Source organism: Ochlerotatus camptorhynchus, unplaced genomic scaffold (genome assembly GCF_037179485.1).
Source record: "Ochlerotatus camptorhynchus isolate MF236.1 unplaced genomic scaffold, CSIRO-AGI_Acam_v1.1 ptg000674l, whole genome shotgun sequence".
NCBI lineage: Eukaryota > Metazoa > Arthropoda > Insecta > Diptera > Culicidae > Ochlerotatus > Ochlerotatus camptorhynchus.
The window spans coordinates 30,988-54,378 of NW_027041151.1; the positions used below are offsets into that span (position 1 = coordinate 30,988).

The 23,391-nt window shown below is 38.2% G+C and overlaps 1 protein-coding gene across 1 annotated transcript in view; it reads left to right on the forward strand.

Annotated features, from left to right (window-relative positions):
- Positions 1-15,639: 15,639 nt before the first annotated feature.
- Positions 15,640-23,391, forward strand: part of LOC135714610 (protein Wnt-2-like) — a gene marked incomplete at its 3' end in the record, with an annotated part of 67,258 nt that continues 59,506 nt past the window's right edge. The window contains exon 1 of the mRNA XM_065237991.1: positions 15,640-16,204. Within this exon, the coding sequence (XP_065094063.1) occupies positions 16,152-16,204 (53 nt within the window). The remainder of the gene's footprint in view (positions 16,205-23,391) is intronic.

The window sequence follows — 23,391 nt, forward strand, 5'->3', positions numbered from 1 at the left end:
GCTGAAAGTAGACAACCCATGGCCCAGTCGAGTCATCTGGATAGGCTCGCGATCGGTGGCTTTTCTGAGACGAACCATGAATGACAACACGTTTTCGTCTTTTCTTGCCATCGAGTGGCAAACTGGTGTCATCTTCCGACAAAATGTCCATATCGTCTTCTGACGAGACGTCCATTTTGCCGTACTAGTGGGAGCGGTAAACGCTCTACCACTGAAACGATGCTTAAAACCACACAGACACAATAAACAGAAAAAAACTACAAACACAGAAACACAAAATTAAATTTAACTTATGGGCGAGAGAAAGAAACAGGAAAAAAAAACTTATCTGCTATACTACTACCACCGAGTGATTACACAGCAGCAGCGGAGCGACGCGCAGCGTGGGTGACCTTCGATGCGCGTGTGCGGGCGATCTTTGTAGTGGTGTGCTTGTATGAGGCTCGGCACTCAGCTGGACACACGATGATGGATGACCAGTATAAATGCGGAGGCAGATGCTGACACTCGATGACGATGATCTGTGTGCAGGTATGCGTGATCACGCACCGATGAAGCGCAAATTGGTTTGCGAATATCCAATTGCAAGTGAACAATTTTCTTTCCGATGACGCCGAAAACCACTTTCTTCTCAGAAAAACTCACTTTCAGATAATTGTTTAGCCGGTAACTATGCCAGTAATCACTAAGCGAGAAAAAACTGATAATTTAAACCAACTGAATACCGAGAAAACTTCCGAAATACCGGAGCGCAAAACAAGTCGACTGTACTTCTTGCTAGGTCGCAGTGGGATGATTGAACCTCAAACTTCTCTTCTATTAACATTTTACCTTTGCCGTCAAATCAGTCATTTCTTCGGTCCGCGATCGCAGTACCTAGTACCGCTGCAGCAGTACTATCTGAAGTTGCTTTCAGCTGCTGGGCGTAATGCTGGGCAACTCCCGCATCGCGTATTTGCTTTTTTTTGTATTAGAGTGACTTTCAGTCAGCGGCTGGTTCGTCACTCTAATTGCTCAATGTTCGGTCGTGGCATTCGACTTCAACAGGTGTTATGTATCGTCAATAGTTTTGAGCGTATCCATACTGCAACTAAGTAGAGATCCGAATCTATGATCGCACTGTGATACGTGCGGGCGTTGATAATGTCGGAGAAGAATTCGAACGTGATCGATTTGGTTTTCATTGTGTTGGTCAGGTGGCTTTGTGGATATCCTTGCGGTGGAAAAAGGTACTTCAGAGTACCATAGCACGGAAGGCTGCAAAATTCACGCTATCGTTCGATTTGGCATGCAGGCTATTTTGCCCGATTGCCGGTCTGTACATTGCCTCCCGTCGTACCTGAGCGTTCATGTTGCCGATTTTGACGTCCTATTGCAAACATCCATTGTACACATGGTGCAGCTGCACATAAATCACTCCCTTCTCGTCGTTGAATCTCCTTTCGTGTGAGCAGTGCACGTTGATGATGCTGTATTTGAGGAAACGGCCCTTAACCCTCAGCTTACATATCCTCGCGATGATCGGCTGCCAACCAATCACGAGTTGGTGCATCTTACCCAGCGGCCAGCATTACAAAGCTGGTTCCCAGCTCGTTGGTGGTGCCACAGCTATGATAGAAAGTAGCCGCTCGATGCCCGCTTAGTCATACCTCTTGTCCCGTTCAACATAGCTTCTGCAATACTACACCGTTCGAAAAATTCATGTTAATTTCAAGAGATATAGCGCACATAAAATTAACGCTAGATTTGGCATAGTTTTACGAAGTATAGCCAAGTATAGCTCAAAATTAAACGAAGAGAGATTTAAGCGATAGTTAAAATTCAGAATTGTTTTCTATGTATGACTGCGAAGTTGCGTGGTTGAATTTCGTCATTGATTTACCTATCACAATCCGGGAAGCCGAACGATTTGCAGTTCCATGTTCCGAGTTCCCAATCGTAATCCTTATTGCATTGCATATGTCTGTGCCGATTGTTTAGATCTGTATTTCTGTCTTCAGTATTTGCAATTTTATATTTTGTCCAGCTTGTTCCACCCTCGCCGAAGGACCATCGTGCACAGTTCTGTTAAGGGGGATTTCCGGTTTAATTGACCTAAACTTTGGATTTTTTTTTCAGGGAACTGGTAAGAGTTAGAGACCTGAGTTTTTTGTCAAATCTTTATTAATTCTTGCTCTACAACTGGGAATTTTTTCAAGTCCAAAAATCCAAAATGGCGTCCAATATGGCGGCTGCCCGGCGGGTACTTCCCAAAACTGCGAGCAGCCTAGAGGTCGCAAATCGTCACCTAGAAAGAAAATCGGCTCAGTTTCTTGAAGAGTATAGTTCAGAGAATTTGGAGGCGAACCAGCCTAAGGCTGAAAGCCTCCTAAATAAAGCTAAATAATAATAATAATAGTTCAGAGAATGGATTGTCAATTAAACAAATAAACAAATAAACAAATAAACAAAAAAAAAACCTTCCTGGCTTAATTTCAAAAGGGAAAAAGCTCCCCTAATTGTGTATTGTTTATGAAGAGAATGGAATGAACTAGAATCTTTGAAAAATCTCAAAATTTGACAAAATGGCGGGCATTTGAAAAAAAATCATTTACCTAGTTACCGCCATTTTGTCAATTTTTGAGATTTTTCAAAGATTCTAGTTCATTCCATTCCAGCCAGGTATGTTTATTTGTTTATTTGTTTATTTGTTTATTTGTTCAATCGTTCAGAATGGTTAAACTTATGCTACGTTTTTATTCCTATGTTTAAAATATGTTTCAGACAGGTTAGGGTTCTGCTTGTGTCTCTTCTAGTCCGGAGAAGTTCTAGGTCGATATGTTGATAACGGGTTTCGTAGCTGGGTAATCAAAACCGATTATTCCAAGACAATCTACGCAACGCAAAACGAAGAAAGCGACGTTGAACAGATTCGAACAATCAGATTCGCTGAACAATACTCAAACGTCGATCGAACAAGCGAACAATGAAGAGATTTTACAGTAGATATCGGTGAAATTTTTAGCTATCCTAAAAATGAACCCTTAAGTTCTTGACGCTTTATCGACAATATATGCAAACGGCGCCGGTGGTGTAGTGGTAAGCGTGATTACCTCTCACCCCAGCAGGCCTGGGTTCAATTCCAGTCGGCGCCACCGGGATGTTCTGAGGCATAACATCTCTGATCACGCCTTCCTTCGGATGGGAAGTAAAGCCGTTGGTCCCCGGTTCATGAGTTGATGGGTCGATAGGTGGGTCCAGGTGTGGGAACTGCCTTCCTGGCACGTCGGTAGCATTGGTGCTCAGCACGGAAAAACAAGATCGACGGAAAAAAACAAACCAAAGAAAAAAAAAAAGACAATATATGCAATGTGTTGCTTACTGATAGCTGCGAATCCAATATCACACCCAAGTCTTTCACCTGATTCACGCGTTCGGTTGTCTAGCAACGCAAGGTCATAGCTAAATATTACCGGTTATTGTTTTCGTGAGAACGTAATAGCGGAGTATTTGGCTGGGTTCACTACCATTCTGTTTAAACTGCACCAACTAGCGATTACATTCAGCTGACGTTGAAGAAAGTGATAGTCAGCAATGGAGCGGATTTGTAGGAAGATTTTGAAGTCATCTGCATATGATTACCGAGTAGCTTCGATGACCAGCCGTATCAAATTTGCAAATCATCAGCCGTATTATGCCCTTTTACAAGTAAGCAGGCTCGCGGCATAATTAATATGGAATTGCGAAAACACTATAAATTTGACTGTATTGGCTGTTTGCAGCCACTGGGTGTTAATTGTGTTGCTCAAAATATACGGCAACGAAACGAGTGAATAGCCAATTTATCTAATCGGTTTATCTGGTCGATATGACGATTACACTGCACGGTAACCAGCGTAAACACATTAATGTGTAAAATTTCACACATTTCACAAACTGCGTTTACACATTTATGTGTAAACCAAGCAAACGTCAATAGAAGAGTATTTTTTACACATTTTTCGAGAAAGGTTTTTACTGCAAAATGTTTAAAGAGTAATCATTTATAAAACTTTAATATAATGGAGGCGCATGGTTTTTTATTAACTTCGGAATTTTCTCATTTGTGTCAATGATAAAATAAAGATTGCTCGGATACAAAACTATTTTATTAAAAAAATAGAAATGCCATAAAAAAAATCAGTCAGCGTGATTACCTCTCACCCCAAGCCTTGGTTCAATACCAGTCGGCGCCGCCGGGATGTTCTGAGGCATAACATCTCTGATCACGCCTTCCTTCGAAAATGAAGTAAAGACGTTGATCCCCGGTTCATGAGTTGATGGGTCGATAGGTAGAGTCCAGGTGTGGGAGCTCCCAAGTAACATTTCTGAGTTATATATGGGTTCTGTAGACCATGATTTAGACTTGTAGATAGCTATAAAGCCGTGTTAAAACTTGCAATGTTGCTTGGGGCTGCCTCCCTGGCGTCGGTAGCATTAGTGCTCAGCATGTAAAACAAGATCGAAAGAGATGAAATCATGGAAAAAAATAAATAAAAATTAGTATGAAGCAAGCAAGCGATACATCGGAGATTGATAATTATTTTTTTTTTATTGATTAATTTATTTGTACAGGCTCAATCGAATAAACTTTACAGAGCCAAGTTATCATTTGCGTTATACATAATTGATGTCTTAAATCTAGAGTTAAAGGAATTGAACCGATTACTCGCGGTCGTCTCGAGGTTAGTAGAGATTTACAGTTTTATGGATGAGGAGAGGGAGGAGGAGGTTTGAGTTATGATTTACGATACAAATATTTCATTATTCCTAAAACATCTTATTCCTATTAAATTTGGTATCCACACTGTAATAACAAAAACTAAACACACGGTTAGTCAAACTTACAATCTAAGGTTAATATTCTTAAAAACAAAATATATAAGTTTCATAAGCTCCAGATCGCGTCTACCCAAAATATCCCGAACTGGGACATAAGGTTGTATTTCAACAAGATGGGGCTCCGTGCCACACCTCGAACCGCCCTCAGAAGTGGTTGCAGGAACATCTTCTGTTCTGGGCGAAGGATATGTGGCCACCATCCATCCCCTATCTTAATCCGCTGGATTACTCAATATGGCGCCTCATGAAGGCCAAGGCCTGTTCTAAACGCCACCCGAGTACAGCAAGCCTCAGACAAACATTGACCCGTACCTGGAGAGAAATGGATCCAGACTACATTATTTGAACCTGCCGTGCATTCCGGAAGCGTGTGGAGGCCGTAATTGTAGCAAGTGGAAACTCGATCGATGATTAACATAGTTTAAGACTTTGAGAATCATCCCTCCTTTAAATATATAAAAAAAACTCAAAAACGAAATTTATGAGATTTTTTTTTAATTTTGACATTGCTCAATGGTGCAAACATTATCACGCATATGGTATAATTAAAGCAAATGTGATAGTGATAAACAAACTTTCATCTAAAAATAAGGCAAACCTTCGAATAATCAATCAATTTTCGCTTGATGTTTCTTGTACATCGAAGATGAAAACTTACTTTTCAGCTCATATGTAGCTTAACGCACTGACAACCGCCATGTACTGCAACATACATTGAATCCATCGTTTCAGTATTTAGTATATTCCTCACTTTTGTCTTATTTGCATTTAGAACAGAAAAAAATGCGCTCAACGCTGGCTGAAGAGTGTGGCATAATCAGGAAATTGATGATGAAACTTCGCAGAGTAGGATACGCAAATCTATCATTCCCTCGCTTAATATTCAACAGTTTAACCCAGTTCTTCCCGTCGACCTAAACTTCTCCACAGATCAATCACGGAACTCATTTTACAAGTGTTGTTCCTTACCCGATTTCAAGAAGAACGGGAAGGGGAGCTCAAAATATGTAGATATACATTCACCCAATCAAAAAATCTGCATATTTGTATATTGGTTTAAAAACTGCTAAAAAATCTGTATAAATACAGATTATTCTGTATTTTGGCATCTCTGGTCAGTAGCTCTCAGATTGTAGCAGGGATAGGGGAACAGCACAAAGCACAGACGAGTAAACACATACATATCTGTGTTTGCACGTCAAAAATAAAGGTGTGTGTAATCAAGCAAAAATGGGACTGATATGCGATAATGGGAAGTAAAGGCCCAACCGCAATGTGGACAGAAGCGGAACGGAAACGGAAAGTTTGACAGTTGTCACAAATGACATCAAGATGCCTAACCGAAGTCTATTTGATTCTAACTAGTTTTCAATCCGACAAGTAGGCTTACTCAGATCGGGCTTTTCCGCTGCCGCTGCCGTTCCGTTTCCGCCGTCATTGCGTTTGGGCCTTGAAGCTATGAGCATACAGCTATCCCCCGAAAAACGCGTTACCCACTGAGTTGCACCCACTGCTTTTTTTCGTCAGGGTTTCAACCAGTCGGTCTGATTTTTTGCATGTGAGTAGGGGGAACTAGTCACTCGCAGAAAATCAGAGCGCTTGGTTGAAAACCCTGACGAGAAAAAGCGGTGGGTGCAATTTAGTGGGTAACGCGTTCTTCGGGGGAAAGCTGTACTTTAATAAAAAATGTGCCTTAATACAGAATGTGTACATTGGTTTTGGAAATGTTTTTAATAGAATGAGCTGCACGTCTCTAAAATTATGGCGTGCTTTCTCTGGCCATTTGCTCTCGAGAAAAAAAAAATAAGTGCAGGATATTTTACGATGCCAGGTCTGACCGGCAGCATCCAGACGATGCAAGGTCTGATGACACATTCTTTCATTCCTTTATTTAACGTCGGTCTCTGTCCCGCAATCTAGTGCCAATCACAGACGGACATCGATTGCCATTCATTGACGGCAGATTCCACACCTGCGAAGGATATCGTACCCATTCATCACACATGGGCCGGGACCAACGGCTTTACTTCCCTTCCGAAGGAAGATGTGACCAGATATTTTTAACCTCAGAAAAATCCCACCAACCTCGGCTGGGATTGAACCCACACAGTACGAATGAAACGTGTAATTTTCTGTTTGATTGAATGTAACAAAAATACCACATGATAAATAATTTATTTTAACAAGCGATTTTAAAATTACATGTTGTTTTTTGTCACCATTAAATTTACATGTCTTTTCTGTAAAATTAAACCTCCATGTAATTAATGTAGAACTCTTATTATGAAGAGCAGTTGTTTCTGGACTCGTTTGTGGATGGTTGCGATGAGGATTCGATATTTTTCCGTCAATCGTAACACTCACGAGTAAGCTGATAACAACTTAGCTAGATTCCATAAAAAGTAGACCATAATCTGACACAACTATTTCGAATCAAGAGCAGAACTGTTTTTTTTTTTAATATCTGCAGCTTTTCAACTGGCCGCCATGATACTTTGCTGACAAACATCAAACGCCGCAAGCCAAAGACATGATGCGTTTACGTTAAGAACATGCAAAATTATAGTTTTTAAGATGGAAATTTGAATGTGCTGCATTAAATTACATGATGTTTCATTTAAATTTAAACCATTCCGGTAAAATTATATAAAAATCGATCCAATAGTAAATTGGATGTAATGTAATTATTGTTTGCGTCTTAACTGATTGAAAATTCTGTGCGTTAGCATTGATTCAATTACATTTCAAATTAAATCGCCGAGAGAAAGCAATCACGCTTACCGCTACACCGCCTGCGCTGGCATTCTATGTGACGTTACAATGGGTTTTCCTATATTTTTTTTATAGTTTTTGCATTGTAAATGAAGAAATGAAATGTAGCACATAAATATTACTACAAAATGGAAGGTGAGTTAAATTTAATATAAGAATTGGTTATGAGCAGTGATGGCATAATCTTCACTCAAATGATTTTGTTTCCCTCTCAAGGGCTCCCAATATCACGCATGATATTGGAATAAAATATCAAGCATGATATTGTTTTTACAAGCTCCTTTGATATTGCGAGACTATTCAGAACATGTAAAATTGCGGCCACGAGTTGACTTACCACAAAAATGATTCCTTTGCACATCGTTTTCTTAGAAAGAGAAGGCATAGTTTGCTATTTTTCTTTACGCTTCACAGATGGCAGACACGAAGTTACTGCTGCCAGCAGTGATGGAAGTTTCGTTTCGTGTTCGGATGTACAGCAAAAATCTTGAAGCTCAAACTCAACACAGTTTGGTGAAAATTGTAGCCGGGGAGTTTTGTTAGCATGATATCATAGCAACCGTATCACAGCTTGTAATATCATCTGCTGTTGTTTGCGTGTTGAGTTTTTGGTCTACGATACTCAAATGAGATTATGCACATTGGTGAGATTAAACCTTTTGATATTTTCACAACACTGGTTATGAGTTTCTGATTCGAGTAGCTAAAAACGTTTTGGTAAGTAGATGTTGAGTAGTGTAGTTGATAAATGCAAAACGTTGTATTGGTGCTACCTCGGCGTAGTGGTTAACATTCATACCTCTCACGCCAAAGTTACGAGTTCAAATTTCACCCCTGGACAAGTCACGAATAACCCAAGAGTGTGAAAGTGACTATAATAATAATAAAAAAAAAAAACGTTGTGACGTCACGCAACATAGTTGCTTATCAAATCATGGACTACTCATAAACTATTGATCAATTCCTATAGGAAATTTAAATCTCTTATACAAATACACACAGATAAAAAATATGAATTTTAATTGTTATGTAAACATTCATTCACGTAGATTTGTATTCCATTTCACGCGACCGAGCAACTTGCAAATAATGTTGTTTACAAAGATGGGCTTTTGTATACAATATTTCTAGATAGAGCTGGAATTAGGGCGTAACAGCTTTTGTAAACAATGACTTCCCTAGATGATTTCTAGAAAGTCAAGGCTCGTCTACGCAAATCAACATTCCCATCAGGTAGGAGAAGACTTCCCCTATTCGTTTTATTGGTTTGCGTGGGCGTGAATTGAATTCCTAGAAAACATCGAGAGAAGTCATTGTTTACAAAAGCTGTTACGCCCTAATTCCAGCTCTATCTAGATTTGCTACATTGCATGAAATATATAATGAAAACGTGAAAACGTATATGACATGTGACGCTCTATTTATTTGCATCATATTAAACATAAATTTACACTACTTTTTCGAACTGTGCAGTTACGTACCAAAACTGTCAAAAAATCAAGAAAAACGTATTACATCCTAGTAGAGTAGCATGCGTCTGATGGTATGGTGATTTTTTTTTTCTAAAATACCTATTTTAGAATTGAAAACAGATCAATCATTTGGGTAGGTCAGTTCTGCGAAAAAATGCTTCTGAACCAAATATTCTTTTCTGAAAAGATGTCATCACAGACACACAAACACAACAGTCATGTATAGGTTGATTTTAATGTTTTTTAGATTGAAAGAGTAAGAGGTTGTATCCAAGACACGACCGTAGATTTGACGTAGGAGTACATGCTCGGTTTCAATATTCGGCGACTGTGTTAGGGGAACCACTTTTTCCCATCACGGAAACGCCTTGTTTTCTGATGAGAAATTTATGGAATTTTTGGTTTATTCAATAATAGAAAAAGCGAAAATGTATTGGAGGAATATCTTGCTAAAATCTCCCATTTGCGAGATATTTGCGATCAATCATATAAATTCAAGATTTTTTTGTTTTTCCTAGCGTCGTGGAGAAAACCTTACCTTAAGTGTTGCTGGTAAACTCACTTCAATACTATTACGAATTTGATCACAAACGTATGGTTACTGGGTAAATAATCAAAGAGCATTGTGGGTGATGTGGCTGGCAGCAAGGCGAGCGAAGGTTCAATGAAAATTAACTCTTAAGCAACAATAATTTATGGTGGTGCTGAAAAGAACCGTTTTGTTGTGATGGTTGAGTAATGCTGAGTTATTTGGGCGTACAACACGGATGAGGCTGGCGAGCTGTATGTTGTTTGGAACGAGAGTGACGTGCTTGACATAGATGGCCAAGAGCGGCTCACAACGAGCAACTGAATCTGATCAGTAGCGGTTCGGCTTCTTCCTCCTTATTCGGAGAATCGAGGGCTCTTGAGGGCCGCCTTGATAGCTAGCTGCTTGCAAGAGCCTTTCGTTGTGTACAGGAGAAAAATGTACAACGCCACGCGCCGAAAGCACTGCTGATGATGACGACCGGGCACCACCACTCAACACACGTGGTGAACATCGTTCGGCGAGACCGGATGGAATTCGATTTTGAAAGCGCTTTTCGGTGATAATTTGAACTATCATAGCAACAGTCGTTCAATTTCAATATTGACCTTTTGAAAATGGATAAAGTCTTAATTTTATCAGATTTGTAGGAAAATCTTCTATCGATTTGCGTATTAAGAATTAAAATCCATCATCTCTGGATCAAATTCAGACCACTTATATGCTGGGACCGACTTTGGTTTTTGAAATTCCACCCCCAATGTTGCCTTAAAATACATGGTATGTTTGATTTAAGCTTATGTGCACTGATTGATTACCTTTGACAAATGTCCAGAAAATACTCTGCAACAAATTTATGGTGTTCCTGAAAAGGACCGTTTTATCGTGATGGGTGAGATGAGGCTGGCGAGCTGTATGTTGTTCGGAACGAGGGTTATGAGTGACTCACAAAGAGCTACTGGATCCGATCAGTAGTGGAGCGGCTTCTTCCTCCTTCTTCGGTGAATGGACGCTCATGTGAACTGCATCTTGCTACTTGCGGGCAGCCTTCCATTGTGTACTGGAGAACAATTTTTAACGCCACGCGACGAAAGCACTGCTGCTGCTGCTGCTGCTTATGACGATCAACCGGACACCACCAGTGATTGAATAAGCACCGTTCAGCGAGACCGGATGGAATTCGATTTTGAAATCTGTGTTAGGGAAAGAACTTTTTGCAGGCAATCGGTGATTATTTGATGATACCAGCTGGAAATTTGTGTAATTTTCAATAGTGACCTATTGAAAATTGATACAGTGTTCATTTTGGCGATTTACTATGGACGATGTTATAACATGTTTTTAAATCATAGTACATTGGAACCTCCATTTACGAACCAAAACGGGGGTTCGTAAATCGAATTAGTGCGTAAAAAAAACCTCGTTATTTGGGATTTACTTCGTAAAAAGAAAACTCGTTATTTGGGATTTACTTCGTAAAAAGAAAACTCGTTATTTGGGATTTACTTCGTAAAAAGAGGTTTTTGAAAATATTGTCAAATACCTCACAATATGGGTATTTTTGGAATCAGGGTGACGTTTATGGACCGGAAATCGATGTCTGACGCCATTTTGAAATCCAAGATGGCGGCTTCCGGTTACAGAAAAACTTCAAAATTCTGTCATATACCACACAATATGGGTATTTTTGGAATCGGAGTGCCGTGTAGGGACCGGAAATCGATGTCTGACGCCATTTTAAAATCCAAGATGGCGGCTTCCGGTTACAGGAAAACATGGAAATTCTGTCAAATACCCCACAATATGGGTATTTTAGGAATCGGAGTGACGTGTAGGGACCGGAAATCGATGTCTGACGCCATTTTAAAATCCAAGATGGCGGCTTCCGGTTACAGGAAAACATGGAAATTCTGTCAAATACCCCACAATATGGATATTTTAGGAATCGGAGTGACGTGTAGGGACCGGAAATCGATGTCTGACGCCATTTTGAAATCCAAGATGGCGGCTTCCGGTTACAGGAAAACATGTAAATTCTGTCAAATACCCCACAATATGGGTATTTTCGGAATCGGAGTGACGTGTAGGGACCGGAAATCGATGTCTGACGCCATTTTGAAATCCAAGATGGCGGCTTCCGGTTACAGGAAAACTTGGACATTCTGCCAAATACCCCACAATATGGGTATTTTTGGAATCGGAGTGACGTGTAGGGACCGGAAATCAATGTCTGACGCCATTTTGAAATCCAAGATGGCGGCTTCCGGAAACAGAAAATATTGGAAATTTTGTCAAATATCCCACAATATGCGTATTTTTGGAATCGGAGTGACGTGGAAGGACCGGAAATCGATGTGTGGCACCATTTTTATATCCAAGATGGTGGCTTCCGGTAACAGAAAAACTTCAAAATTCTGTCAAATACCCCACAATATGGGTATTTTTGGAATCGGGGTGACGTGTAGGGACCATAAATCGATGTCTGACGCCATTTTGAAACCCAACATGGCGGCTTCCGGTTACAGGATAACAGAAAAATACCGTAAAATACACAAAAATATGGATATATTTGGAATCGAGGTGAACTGTGAGAACCGAGAATCCATGTCTGACGCCATTTCGAAATCCAAGATGGTGACATCCGGTTACAGAAACACTGGGAAATACTGTCAAATACTCAACAATACGGGTTGTTTGAAATCGGGGTGACCTATTAGGACTGAAAACCCATGTCTGACGCCATTTTGAAATTCAATATCGCAACTTCCGGTTACATAAAAACATAAAAGTAAAATTACATAGCATACAATATGGGTATCTTAAGAATCAGGGTGACGTGGTGGTATTTGCCAATTTTTCTGTAACCGGAAGCCACCATCTTGGATTTCTAAATGACTTCAGACATCGATTTCCGGTTCTTAGAAGTCACTCCATTTCCAAAAATACCCATATTGTGGGGTGTATGACAGAATTTCCAAGCTTTTCTGTTACCGGAAGCCGCCATATTGGATTTCAAAATGGCGTCAGACATCAATTTCCGGTCCCTAAACGTCACTCCGATTTCAAAAATACCCATATTGTTTGATATTTGGCAGAATCTCCATGTTTTATGTAACCGGAAGTTGCCATCTAGGATTTAAAAATGGTGTCAGACATTGATTTCCGGTCCCTACACATCACTCCGATTCCAAAAATACCCATATTGTGGGGGTATTTGGCAGAATTTCCTAGTTTTTCTGTAACCGGAAGTCGCCATCTTGGATTTCAAAATGGCATCAGACAGTGACAGAGACATCGATTTCCGGTTCTTAGAAGTCACTCCATTTCCAAAAATACCCATATTGTGGGGTGTATGACAGAATTTCCAAGCTTTTCTGTTACCGGAAGCCGCCATATTGGATTTCAAAATGGCGTCAGACATCGATTTCCGGTCCCTAAACGTCTCTCCAATTTCAAAAATACCCATATTGTTTGATATTTGGCAGAATTTCCTTGTTTTATGTAACCGGAAGTTGCCATCTAGGATTTAAAAATGGCGTCAGACATTGATTTCCGGTCCCTACACATCACTCCGATTCCAAAAATACCCATATTGTGGGGGTATTTGGCAGAATTTCCTAGTTTTTCTGTAACCGGAAGTCGCCATCTTGGATTTCAAAATGGCGTCAGACATTGATTTCCGGTCCCTACACGTCACTCCGATTCCTAAAATACCCATATTGTGGGGTATTTGGCAGAATGTCCAAGTTTTCCTGTAACCGGAAGCCGCCATCTTGGATTTTAAAATGGCGTCAGACATTGATTTCCGGTCCCTACACATCACTCCGATTCCAAAAATACCCATATTGTGGGGTATTTGGCAGAATGTCCAAGTTTTCCTGTAACCGGAAGCCGCCATCTTGGATTTTAAAATGGCGTCAGACATCGATTTCCGGTCCCTACACGTCACTCCGATTCCAAAAATACCCATATTGTGAGGTATTTCACAGTATATCCCAGTTTCCCAAAATCACAAAAAAAAACTCGTTATTTGGAATTTACTTCGTAAAAAGAAAACTCGTTATTTGGGATTTACTTCGTAAAAAAAAACCTCGTTATTTGGGATTTACTTCGTAAAAAGAGGGACGTAAATTGAATACTGCGTAAAAAAAGACTTCGTAAACGGAGGTTTCAGTGTATTACATATGTTAGTCTGTGGATCTAATTCCGTTAAAAACAAACATGTTTTGGTTTCAGCATTAGAAATAAAATGTTGTAACTATGAATTTACGAAAACAAATCGATATCGAGTAATTTATTTTTCAAAACAAATAATTAGCCATGTTTGAGGTTAAGTCTGCTTTTAACGCATGCCAATATACAACTCAACTAGTACCCGATGAAACTGTGTGAAATATTTTTCGTTGTTGTATAAGATGTAAATTTAGCACACATATTTCAAATCTATGAAATCTGTTTTGTAAACAATGACATTCCTAGTCGATTTCTCGTGAATCTAAACTTACTCATGTTAAATAAAAACATCATCTGTTAGAGGAATATCTATTATACCAGGTAGTATTCTTACTTTTCATTGGTTAATGAGGAATCGTCGGTGTATGTTTGCAAAAAGTAGTTTCGCCCTTTAGAAAAGTTTCTGCTGAGTTTATCTCTTGATATTAATCATCTTGGACAAAGAAATGAGTAACAACAAACGCTGCAAAGATGCATTGATCTTATTCCAGTAGTGATGTCAGAGAGGCATTTCTTGAACAGTAGTGCTGTGGAATATGATGAAATATGCAAAATGCTGGCTATCAATCTTGTATCAACTGAGGCGAGTGATTGATGCCACTCTGCAAATGCAATTCCCTGAAGGTGCACTGCTTCAACTAATTGACTTTTTGTTTTGCCAATAGAGGATGTGAAAAATTGTAGCAAATTGATGTTTTAATTTACAACAATAAGTTAACTATTACAAACGTGATCTTCTTCTTTTGGCTTTATTATGTCCCTGCTGGGGTTTTACGCTGGCTCTCTGATTATTTATTTTTTGTTCCTACAGTTGTTAATTGAGATATTTCTAAGCCTGTATCATTTTTACAATAGTATTACTTTTGGCAAGTACAATCATACTCTTAGAGCTGGGGCTTCAACTATCCGGATACTTCAGAATTTTTTTTTTAATAAAATGACTTTCAGACAAATGGAATATCAATGAATTGGTATTCAGAATACAGAATATCATGCTTTCTAGTGCCCAATATTGAAATAAAATAAATTGAGAAAACATTGAGATGGTTATCAGGCGGATAGTAACTATCCGGATATCAGAATAGTGAAATTTCAAATTTGTTCTCCCTTCAACAGTTTTCTTTTTTACTGTTCCAAATATGTGTCAAAACGTTGGTTTTTAGGTGCCCATGTGGCCTGATGTAGAATGGCAAATTTGTTAACTGCCTAAATTTAATAAAATTGAAAAATCAAAATAACCGGATAATCCGAGTCCCAGTATGATAAACTCTATGCCCGTCGAGAAATTGTCCAATCCAAAGAATACCTAGACCGGACCGGGATTCGAACCCAAACACCTCCAACATGGTCTTGCTTTATAGCTGTGCCTTTACCAACTGGGCTAAGAGAGGTCCGCTACAAACGGGATGGTATTGATGAAAATACAGTCAGATCAGCCAATGATCAACCATACAAATAGTAAAATAATTCATTACACATTCTAATTGAGCAATTGATGTGCAGTCGTCTGTACGCCAACCCCCGCTGTTACTGTAAGGAAAGGCCTAACTCGATAAGTTCAAAATATAAGTGCGCAGAGAACAAACCAAGTGCGAAAAATATAAACACAGTCAACTCTCCATATCTCGATATTGAAGACATCGAGATAAATAGAGATCGAGATATAGAACAACATTTACCTACTAGACCGCTTGAAGGGACTGTACAATATACAACAAAGTGGTCACATATCGAGATATAGAACATCGATATATGGAGAGTTGACTGTAATCCAAATTGATCGCGTCTTTTGAAGAGGAGAATAATGATCAAGACATCGATAATTGCAGCATTTTACAAATTTATCATCGTGCACGGTGTCCGATAGCTAGTGTTAATGGGCCAGGTATATAACATCGGTGTTATTTTATGATCTTATAATTGTTCGCTGATTGAGTGCGGCCGGTTGAAGTGAGTGAGTACGCTGGGCCGCTAAGAGATTCCATAAATTTACATAAGCCGACAACTGCCATCTTTCATCTTCGCGTGTCAATGAATGTGTGCGCCAATGGGACCTGTTGTTGAACGAAGAAGAGTGGTTTGAAGAAACAGAGTACTTTCTGTTCCTAATCTGTGCAACGACGATAGCAGAGGCAGTGGGGTCCTCTGCTTGTAGTTATGGATATCCCAGCAATGCCCAAGGATGATTGATGAAAGTCATAATAAGCAACTACATGCTATCAACCAATTATCATGATCTGGATATTATTTCAACGGGATAATGATCGCACGTGTTATGGATTAAAATGAGAAACGTTCCGCTGATCATATGTATGATATTCATGTTTGTCGAAATAAGGTAAGAAGTTATATTATGCTTGACAGTTATTGCAATTTGATTTAAATATGATTAATATCGCTGATTCATGAAGCTAGTAGATATGGCAAAGTATTTACGCATTATTTTGGCATGTGTTGTGCACTATTACCATGAGGTTGAAAAAACTTTTACTATAAATCAGATTGAAAAAATAAAAAAAGTTAGATTATTTTATGTTTCTTAGTGCGTTATTTTATTAAGTAAGTAAGTATGCATCACCATACCTAACAATTTACGCTGCAAATACGGTGCTGCTCGGTTGGATAGAAGTCTGATGGAATACCACAAAATGCTTTTCATACGTCACATTTCGATTTATTTTGCAGAAAACGGAAGAAGGATTTATTTCTGCAAAGACTTGCTTTTCACTTAATTTTGAACTTTTGTGCTTGAATCAAAACAAAATAAAACTTCGCAACGAAGAGCTTTTTGATGGCATGAACATTATTCACGGATTCCAGTAAGAGCATTTATTGTCATGGTGCCTCCACTTATCTATGAAATCTATAGTATCTATAGTGTGCATGATGCAAAGATATTTGCAACTGTGACGTTTACAGTTTGAATGCTCTTAATAGGGTGTCCAGCAAACCGTTTATGTTAGCTTAATTTTTCTGAAAAAATATCGTTTTCTGTGTTTCAGTTACGCATTGAAATGCTGATCATGATTCAAAAATCCGTTTTACTAATATTGAAAATTTGAATTCGGTATGCCTTTTGAGAGCTCCGAGAATTGAGGTTTCAAATGTTAATTATTAAAAAGAATCCAGTGCTGGAGAAAGAATTGATTTCGATAGTTGTCAATTAAATACATTCGAGATGTAAGAAGCATTGAAATTGAACTTCAAAATCTTCAATATTAATTTTCACAGATGTAAAAATACTCCTTCCTTCTGCCTGCACTTTTGATTGGTAGCATAAATTTATCTTTCATCGGTACAGATTACGCACATATATCTTGTTAATTTCTGATCGTATCTCTTTCACCATATTATTAAACATAAATATTTACATTTATTACTACTTGTTTTATTCCTTTTGATTTTGATTCGCTCTCATGTCGCGAGCTGAAGATATCACGTTGGCTGCGTTGGGATATTCAGGCTTTTTTTTGCCAACTGCTTCGACAGCTAGCTGTCTGGACTGCAGCAACAGCTAGCTGCCTTTACTATATATGTGGGCTTGTGATTTGATTTATGACTTTCAGTAGGTACGAACTCACAGCGGGTTACGAGTTGTGAGCATGCAGGGCTTTCCGCGCCGATAAGTGTAGCGCCATCAGGACATAGTTTTATTAGGGAAGAGTGGGGAAAGTTGTTATATTTAGAGAATAAAGCATTGTGTGTGTTTTTAAGGGCTATATCAAGTGATTACTTTATAGCATGGGTTTGGCATGCATCTTAATTTTTTTTTCCGACTAAAAAACACTTTGATAATGCAAAAATAAAGCTCGCCTGATTTAAAAACAGCTAGAACCAAATCGACTTCGATTAGACCTGCTGATGTAATTTGTGATAACTGTCGAACTCTCCGTGTTGAGGCAACTAGCTGATCACCAAGTAAATAGTGGGCGGCCTGCAAGATACGTAAATCAAATAGAGATATACCGTAAAACGGGGTATCTTTGATAATGCGGTTAACTTTGATAGTAGAATATAATGATTTAATTTACTATCTACCTTTTTTCCGAATAAGAAACATTGGTTCCATATTGTAGCTTGGAGCATTCCCCTTGATATCGCATATAATTTTTATATAGTTTGTGTTACATGTTTTCCAAACATGTTGAAAAAAAAATTTCTTGCTTTTTGCCTGTTTAAAAAGCACTCAAACCATCACTTATGAAAGGTTTTTCTGATACAGCCATCACAAATACAATGTTGTCTTATTATTGCTTATGGTGTTTCTGATTATATACTCATACAATGTTTCATATTTATTTTACTAAATTGTTTGAGATTCACGCATGTTTTTCTACATTCATCGACCATTATCAAAGTAACCCCAAATCAAAATATTGATGTTCGTTCACAAGACTAAAAAAATAGTGCAAATGCAATAAGTTTCGTTAAATATACTACTAACGAATTGACTCTAAGATCCTATGTACTTGTTTAAAAAAAATAAAATTTGAGAAACATTAATTGATGTAAAAAGTATTTAGAATATACTTAAAAAAAAAAACTATCAATGTTACCCCGTTTTACGGTACTACAAAAATTCTAATAAATAGACGCATTAGTTGAAATGCTCCAACTAAGCAAAATACAATGGTTTGGTCGTATAAAAATCGGTCTGACGGAGTTAGAGCGCTCCAAATTTGGATAAAAATTTGTCTACACCGATTATTTTAGTGATCCCCCAAATTACTAATTGCAAATGTCTAAAACATCTACATTTATATAAAAAAAATGCGATGTATGTGATTTAATTACTTATGACTCAAGCTAAAGTAGAATGAGATCGTTGGATAGTACCTTTTTCGAAAAATCGCTAAAAATCGAGGCGCAAATTATGTAAAAAAAAAAAACGAGTTAATTCCGAAATCCACGTAAAAAACCGCGTTAATTCCGAAATACACGTGAAAAACCCGCGTAAATTTCGGAATGTGCGTACAAAAAACCGCGTAAATTCTAAACTCCCCGTATAAAGCAACTACAGTGTACTCCCTGTTGGAGAATGTAACTTCAGCGGTTTCTGAAACATATTGTATCCGAAGCGGTCTTCAGTACCGAGATGAAGAGGGACATCTATTCTGTAAAAAAATGTTCTCGTTTGTTAACGTACATAAGAGTGACTTATGGTAATCGCCGGTGTTTTTCGTACTAAGTCCTGTCATGCAGTGTAATCGATGCTAAGAAACAACGCTTTACCCACTTTTAGAGACTAAAATTTATTTATTTATTTGCCGTTGACCGATCATGGAGATGGTTTATTTACAACTGACTTAGTCGTCTGGATTTACCAAAATCTTCATTGAGTTCACTCATAGTCCAGAAGGAATTTATTTAATGTTTAGAATATTGAAAAACGACTAAAGTTTGCTCTCTAAAGAATTTGTATATTTTTAGATCACGTAAGTTTATTTGTATCTTTTCTACAAACCTGAAAATACAAAACATTAAGTTCCAGTATTTAGTAGTGACAGACAAATCAGCTTCCAACTGAAAATTTCCTGGGTTTGCTAAATAGCTTGTTTACTGATTCGACAAAAATATAGATAATTCAATATCGTATCTGTCACCAAGTGTCATGGTTGTTTAAACAAAAATAAACCTTCCAACGAGAAATCAGAACATCTGAACATCAGAAGCCCATTCAAAAGATTCCACATCCTTTCGAAGATAATACATTTATATTATTTAGTGAAAAATACGTTTTGGGTATGATGCTCGTAGATTGAATTCAAGGTGCTCAAAAGGAAAAAAACGATTATTAATCGAAATTAATAAATATAAAAAGTAATATGAAACATATTTTTCTTATTTGAAAAAGTTGAATAATTTTCAAAAAATCTGTATATTTTTCAGAGAGTTAGTTACTGCGCGTTAAGATGGCTCTCGCAAGATTGATTGCAATAATCAATTTTAATTTCAATTCCGATTCCGAACAAATTCTTAATCTTAACTTCTATTGATGTCTAATTTGCTTTTGGTTCAAATGTTTCCTTTTTCTTGCTGCTGATACTGTTTTTCGGTGGCTGCTGTGACCACGAAGGGGCCGCATTAATCCGCACCCACCTTCATGAATGACGGTTCTGGAGTTACTCTTTCCGGCGGAAGTTCAACCATCAGCTGTTGCTGACATCGGGGATTGTTTAGGAAGCAGGTGATGCATTCGTGGAGGATTCGTCATGCAAGGTTGTGGATTTTTGTTAAACAAAATCTTTCTCTTGTGCTTGCGATCAGAACTTGATACCGGGAGTGAAGCATCTTCAAGTGGTAATGCCAAATTCCAGTATAGCAAGAGGATGACGATGTTCAATTATCATCGGATGCTTCCGACTTTGCAAAATCGGAGCATGTTGCAGCCGACCGCCAACGCGTCCCATGCCTTCATGGATCTGAGGATTTAGCGATGATATAATCGACGAATCTTGAATTTGCACCTTCCGAGACAAACTTGCTTTATCCTGCGAGAAGCATTCTTCTTACGACAGACGAACCAAGTGCTTGAGTGCGTCTTAATACTCCTGCGTCCGATTGACCAGGATTTCCTAGAAGTTCGGTTTGCTCTCTGGAAATCAGTGCTGCAAAATATCAATATCAATACCTACAAAATGCTGAACTTCACTAACAACCTGATGTCAGTATCAGTTCAGACAGTTAGAATATCAATATCATTCGCCTCAATGTCAGTGCGCAAATGACATTGATATCGTAAAAGGACCACTGATATTCGAAGTTCTAACTTACATGTTTCTTATATACACCAGCTAATTGAGTACCGATATTTAGAAAACTCATCAGTTATATTAACACAATGCAACGTTATAAAAACAAGTTGATTTATTGATATAAAAGTAATATTTTCAACTTTTCCCTAGTGATATTCATATCCGCCTAATAGCATGTCTACTGCTAATATCAGTGTCGAAATTTGATGAAATTCAGTGCTAGACCAATATCTTACGTCAATTGACATTGATGACAGCACGCAGCACTGCTGGGAATTGTGGTGAAATCAGCAAACCCAGACCACCAGACGAGCTAGGATGAAGGGCGAAAAGCTGAGTGAGAAGATTTCGCTCGGTGATGAAGCTTGTAGCGGCATGGTAACGGCACTACGTTTCTCAAGAACGGACTACTAGATCAAGCTGATCAATCGCTACTTGAGGATTCTCGGGTCAGAAGTTTTGACCTTGGTGTAGCCAGATGGGACCTCTGAAACAACTGCTGTGCTGCTGATATTTCTCTTGAGGGAACGTCGACTGGGTTTCCTATTCCTGCGACGTGGTTCCACACTCCTCATTCTGTATGATACTTGATCTCGAACACCCTATTCGCGACAAAGGGCTGACATCGCCATAGCAATACATAATTTCACGATGTTGGAGTCCATGCAGAAAAACGAGGGCCCTGCCAGTTGAGTGCTACGACGCACCTTTTTGTATTGACTGTGGAGCACGAGGCGTGTCCATGTGCTTACGTGTTTTCTTCTTAAAATCTTCCAATCTTCTGAACCGATCCATCAGCGTACGTGCATCGCAGATACAAACAACCGCCGTAAGTGCTATCAGAGGTGTCACAGGACCCATAACATTCGATACATATGTATTTATGTATTTATTTATTTGCGGTCAATCACACTCAGAAATTATTCCCGTACTCGGTAATTTTTTACCGAACTTTCAACAGCTGAGCGTTCGGTAATCAGTTCGGTAAACGAAATGCCTACCGAAGGTTCGGTAAACCAATTTATTGATGAGCTGTCAAAATTACCGAACGATTCGGTACTTTTTTGCGGAGCGATTTGGTAATTTTTTTACCGAACTGTTCTGTAAAACTGATTTTCCCACTATTTTTTTTTTAATTTTACTACCGTTTTCAGTTAATTTTAATAAAAAAGTCTTTAAATAATATTTATCAGTTTTTATTTAATTTGAAAATTGTCACTGCACTTGTGATACGTGCAATAAAAATGTATTTGACGCCGAAATGTGTTAGAGCCCGATGTTATGCGATGCAGTCTAGATAAATAATCTGCAATCAAATCATGCTATCGCTGACAACCCAACCAACAATTTTCACAATGTAAACGCTTTACTCATTTCATTTATACAGCCTCAAGCTGTATTCAAACGTTATACGATATGAGGAAACCTTTACTCAACCTCCATACAAGCAAATCTGGCGAACTTAGTCAGCTAATTATAATTGTTGAGACGGTTGGGACATATGCATATTAATGCATATCCATTTACGCTTCTATACAGCTGTTATCCTGCTGTTTAGTTGTGTGTCAACTTGAAAGGCGCTTATTCAACCTTTTTCCGGTTATCCAATAATCACTACACAGCTTTCTCTTGAAGCCGGGTTAAATACTGTTTACACTTTTTTTTTATGGAGGAATTAATTGAGTTTATTTTGCTGTGAAATCAAATTAATTGAAATTCGTTTCAAGTCATCACCAAATTATTTACCCTGCACCGGAACCCGGAAGCGAACTCGAGACGACTGCATTGGCAAACCTTGACACTACTAACTTTGCTACGCCAACACTTTGAACTGATGAAACAAATCAACCTTCGACAACAAAATCGCTGAGTAGAACCTAGTTGACTGTAAAAATGCTTCCGAAGTAGCTTTAACACAGCTTACACTAGTTTACAGCATTTTTGAACTCGGTAAGGTGATGATCATTTCCAATGTAAAATCCTACGCTGAATTCAATGCCGTGGTCAGAAAAAATTAAAGTAGAGCCATTTTTGAGATATACAAAAATTTTGATTTTTTGAATTTTGGACAAAAGTACGATTACTAAAATGTCAATATCTTTGGAACTAGTGCACCAATTTTAAATCTTTTTTATGAAAATGAAGCTAAATAAATTTGCTATCGTTCACTAGAATATTATGTCTTAATTAAAAATTTAATTTTGAAGTCATTTAAAAATTTAGAGCATTTTTTTTTATTTTTCCTGCGAATTTTCTTGTTTTAATCAACATTTTTAATGGGATAAAAAGATTCAAAAAATCATTCCATAATTTATTCTTAAAGTCCATTCAAAACCGGAGAAAATGAGCCTTTAATGGATGAAATCGGTTGGAAATTGTCGAAGTTATGAGCATTTTTGTAAAACACTTAAAAATGTTGCTGAAATACAACAGCTTTAGAGTTCCTTTTCTAGGTATCGTTGTAAGCATCCAAATCGCATGTAAAGTTTTCATGGGAGATTCTTTTCTCTACATATCAATTTGATTAAGGCATATCAGGATTTAAAACCAAGTTGATACAAAAGAAATTTATTTAGGTTTTATTAAAAATGATTGAGAATCGAATGACTTTGTCTTCGATGTTTTGAACTTGTTTCTCGAATCAGAAACCAACAATAGTCACCCATCATTGCTTCATCCCAAAACCCTTGGTAACGACGTTCCATCATCTTTATTTGTTAGTGAAAACGTTCGCCGTGCTCATCACTCTCGTCACCAAGATTTTCCGGAA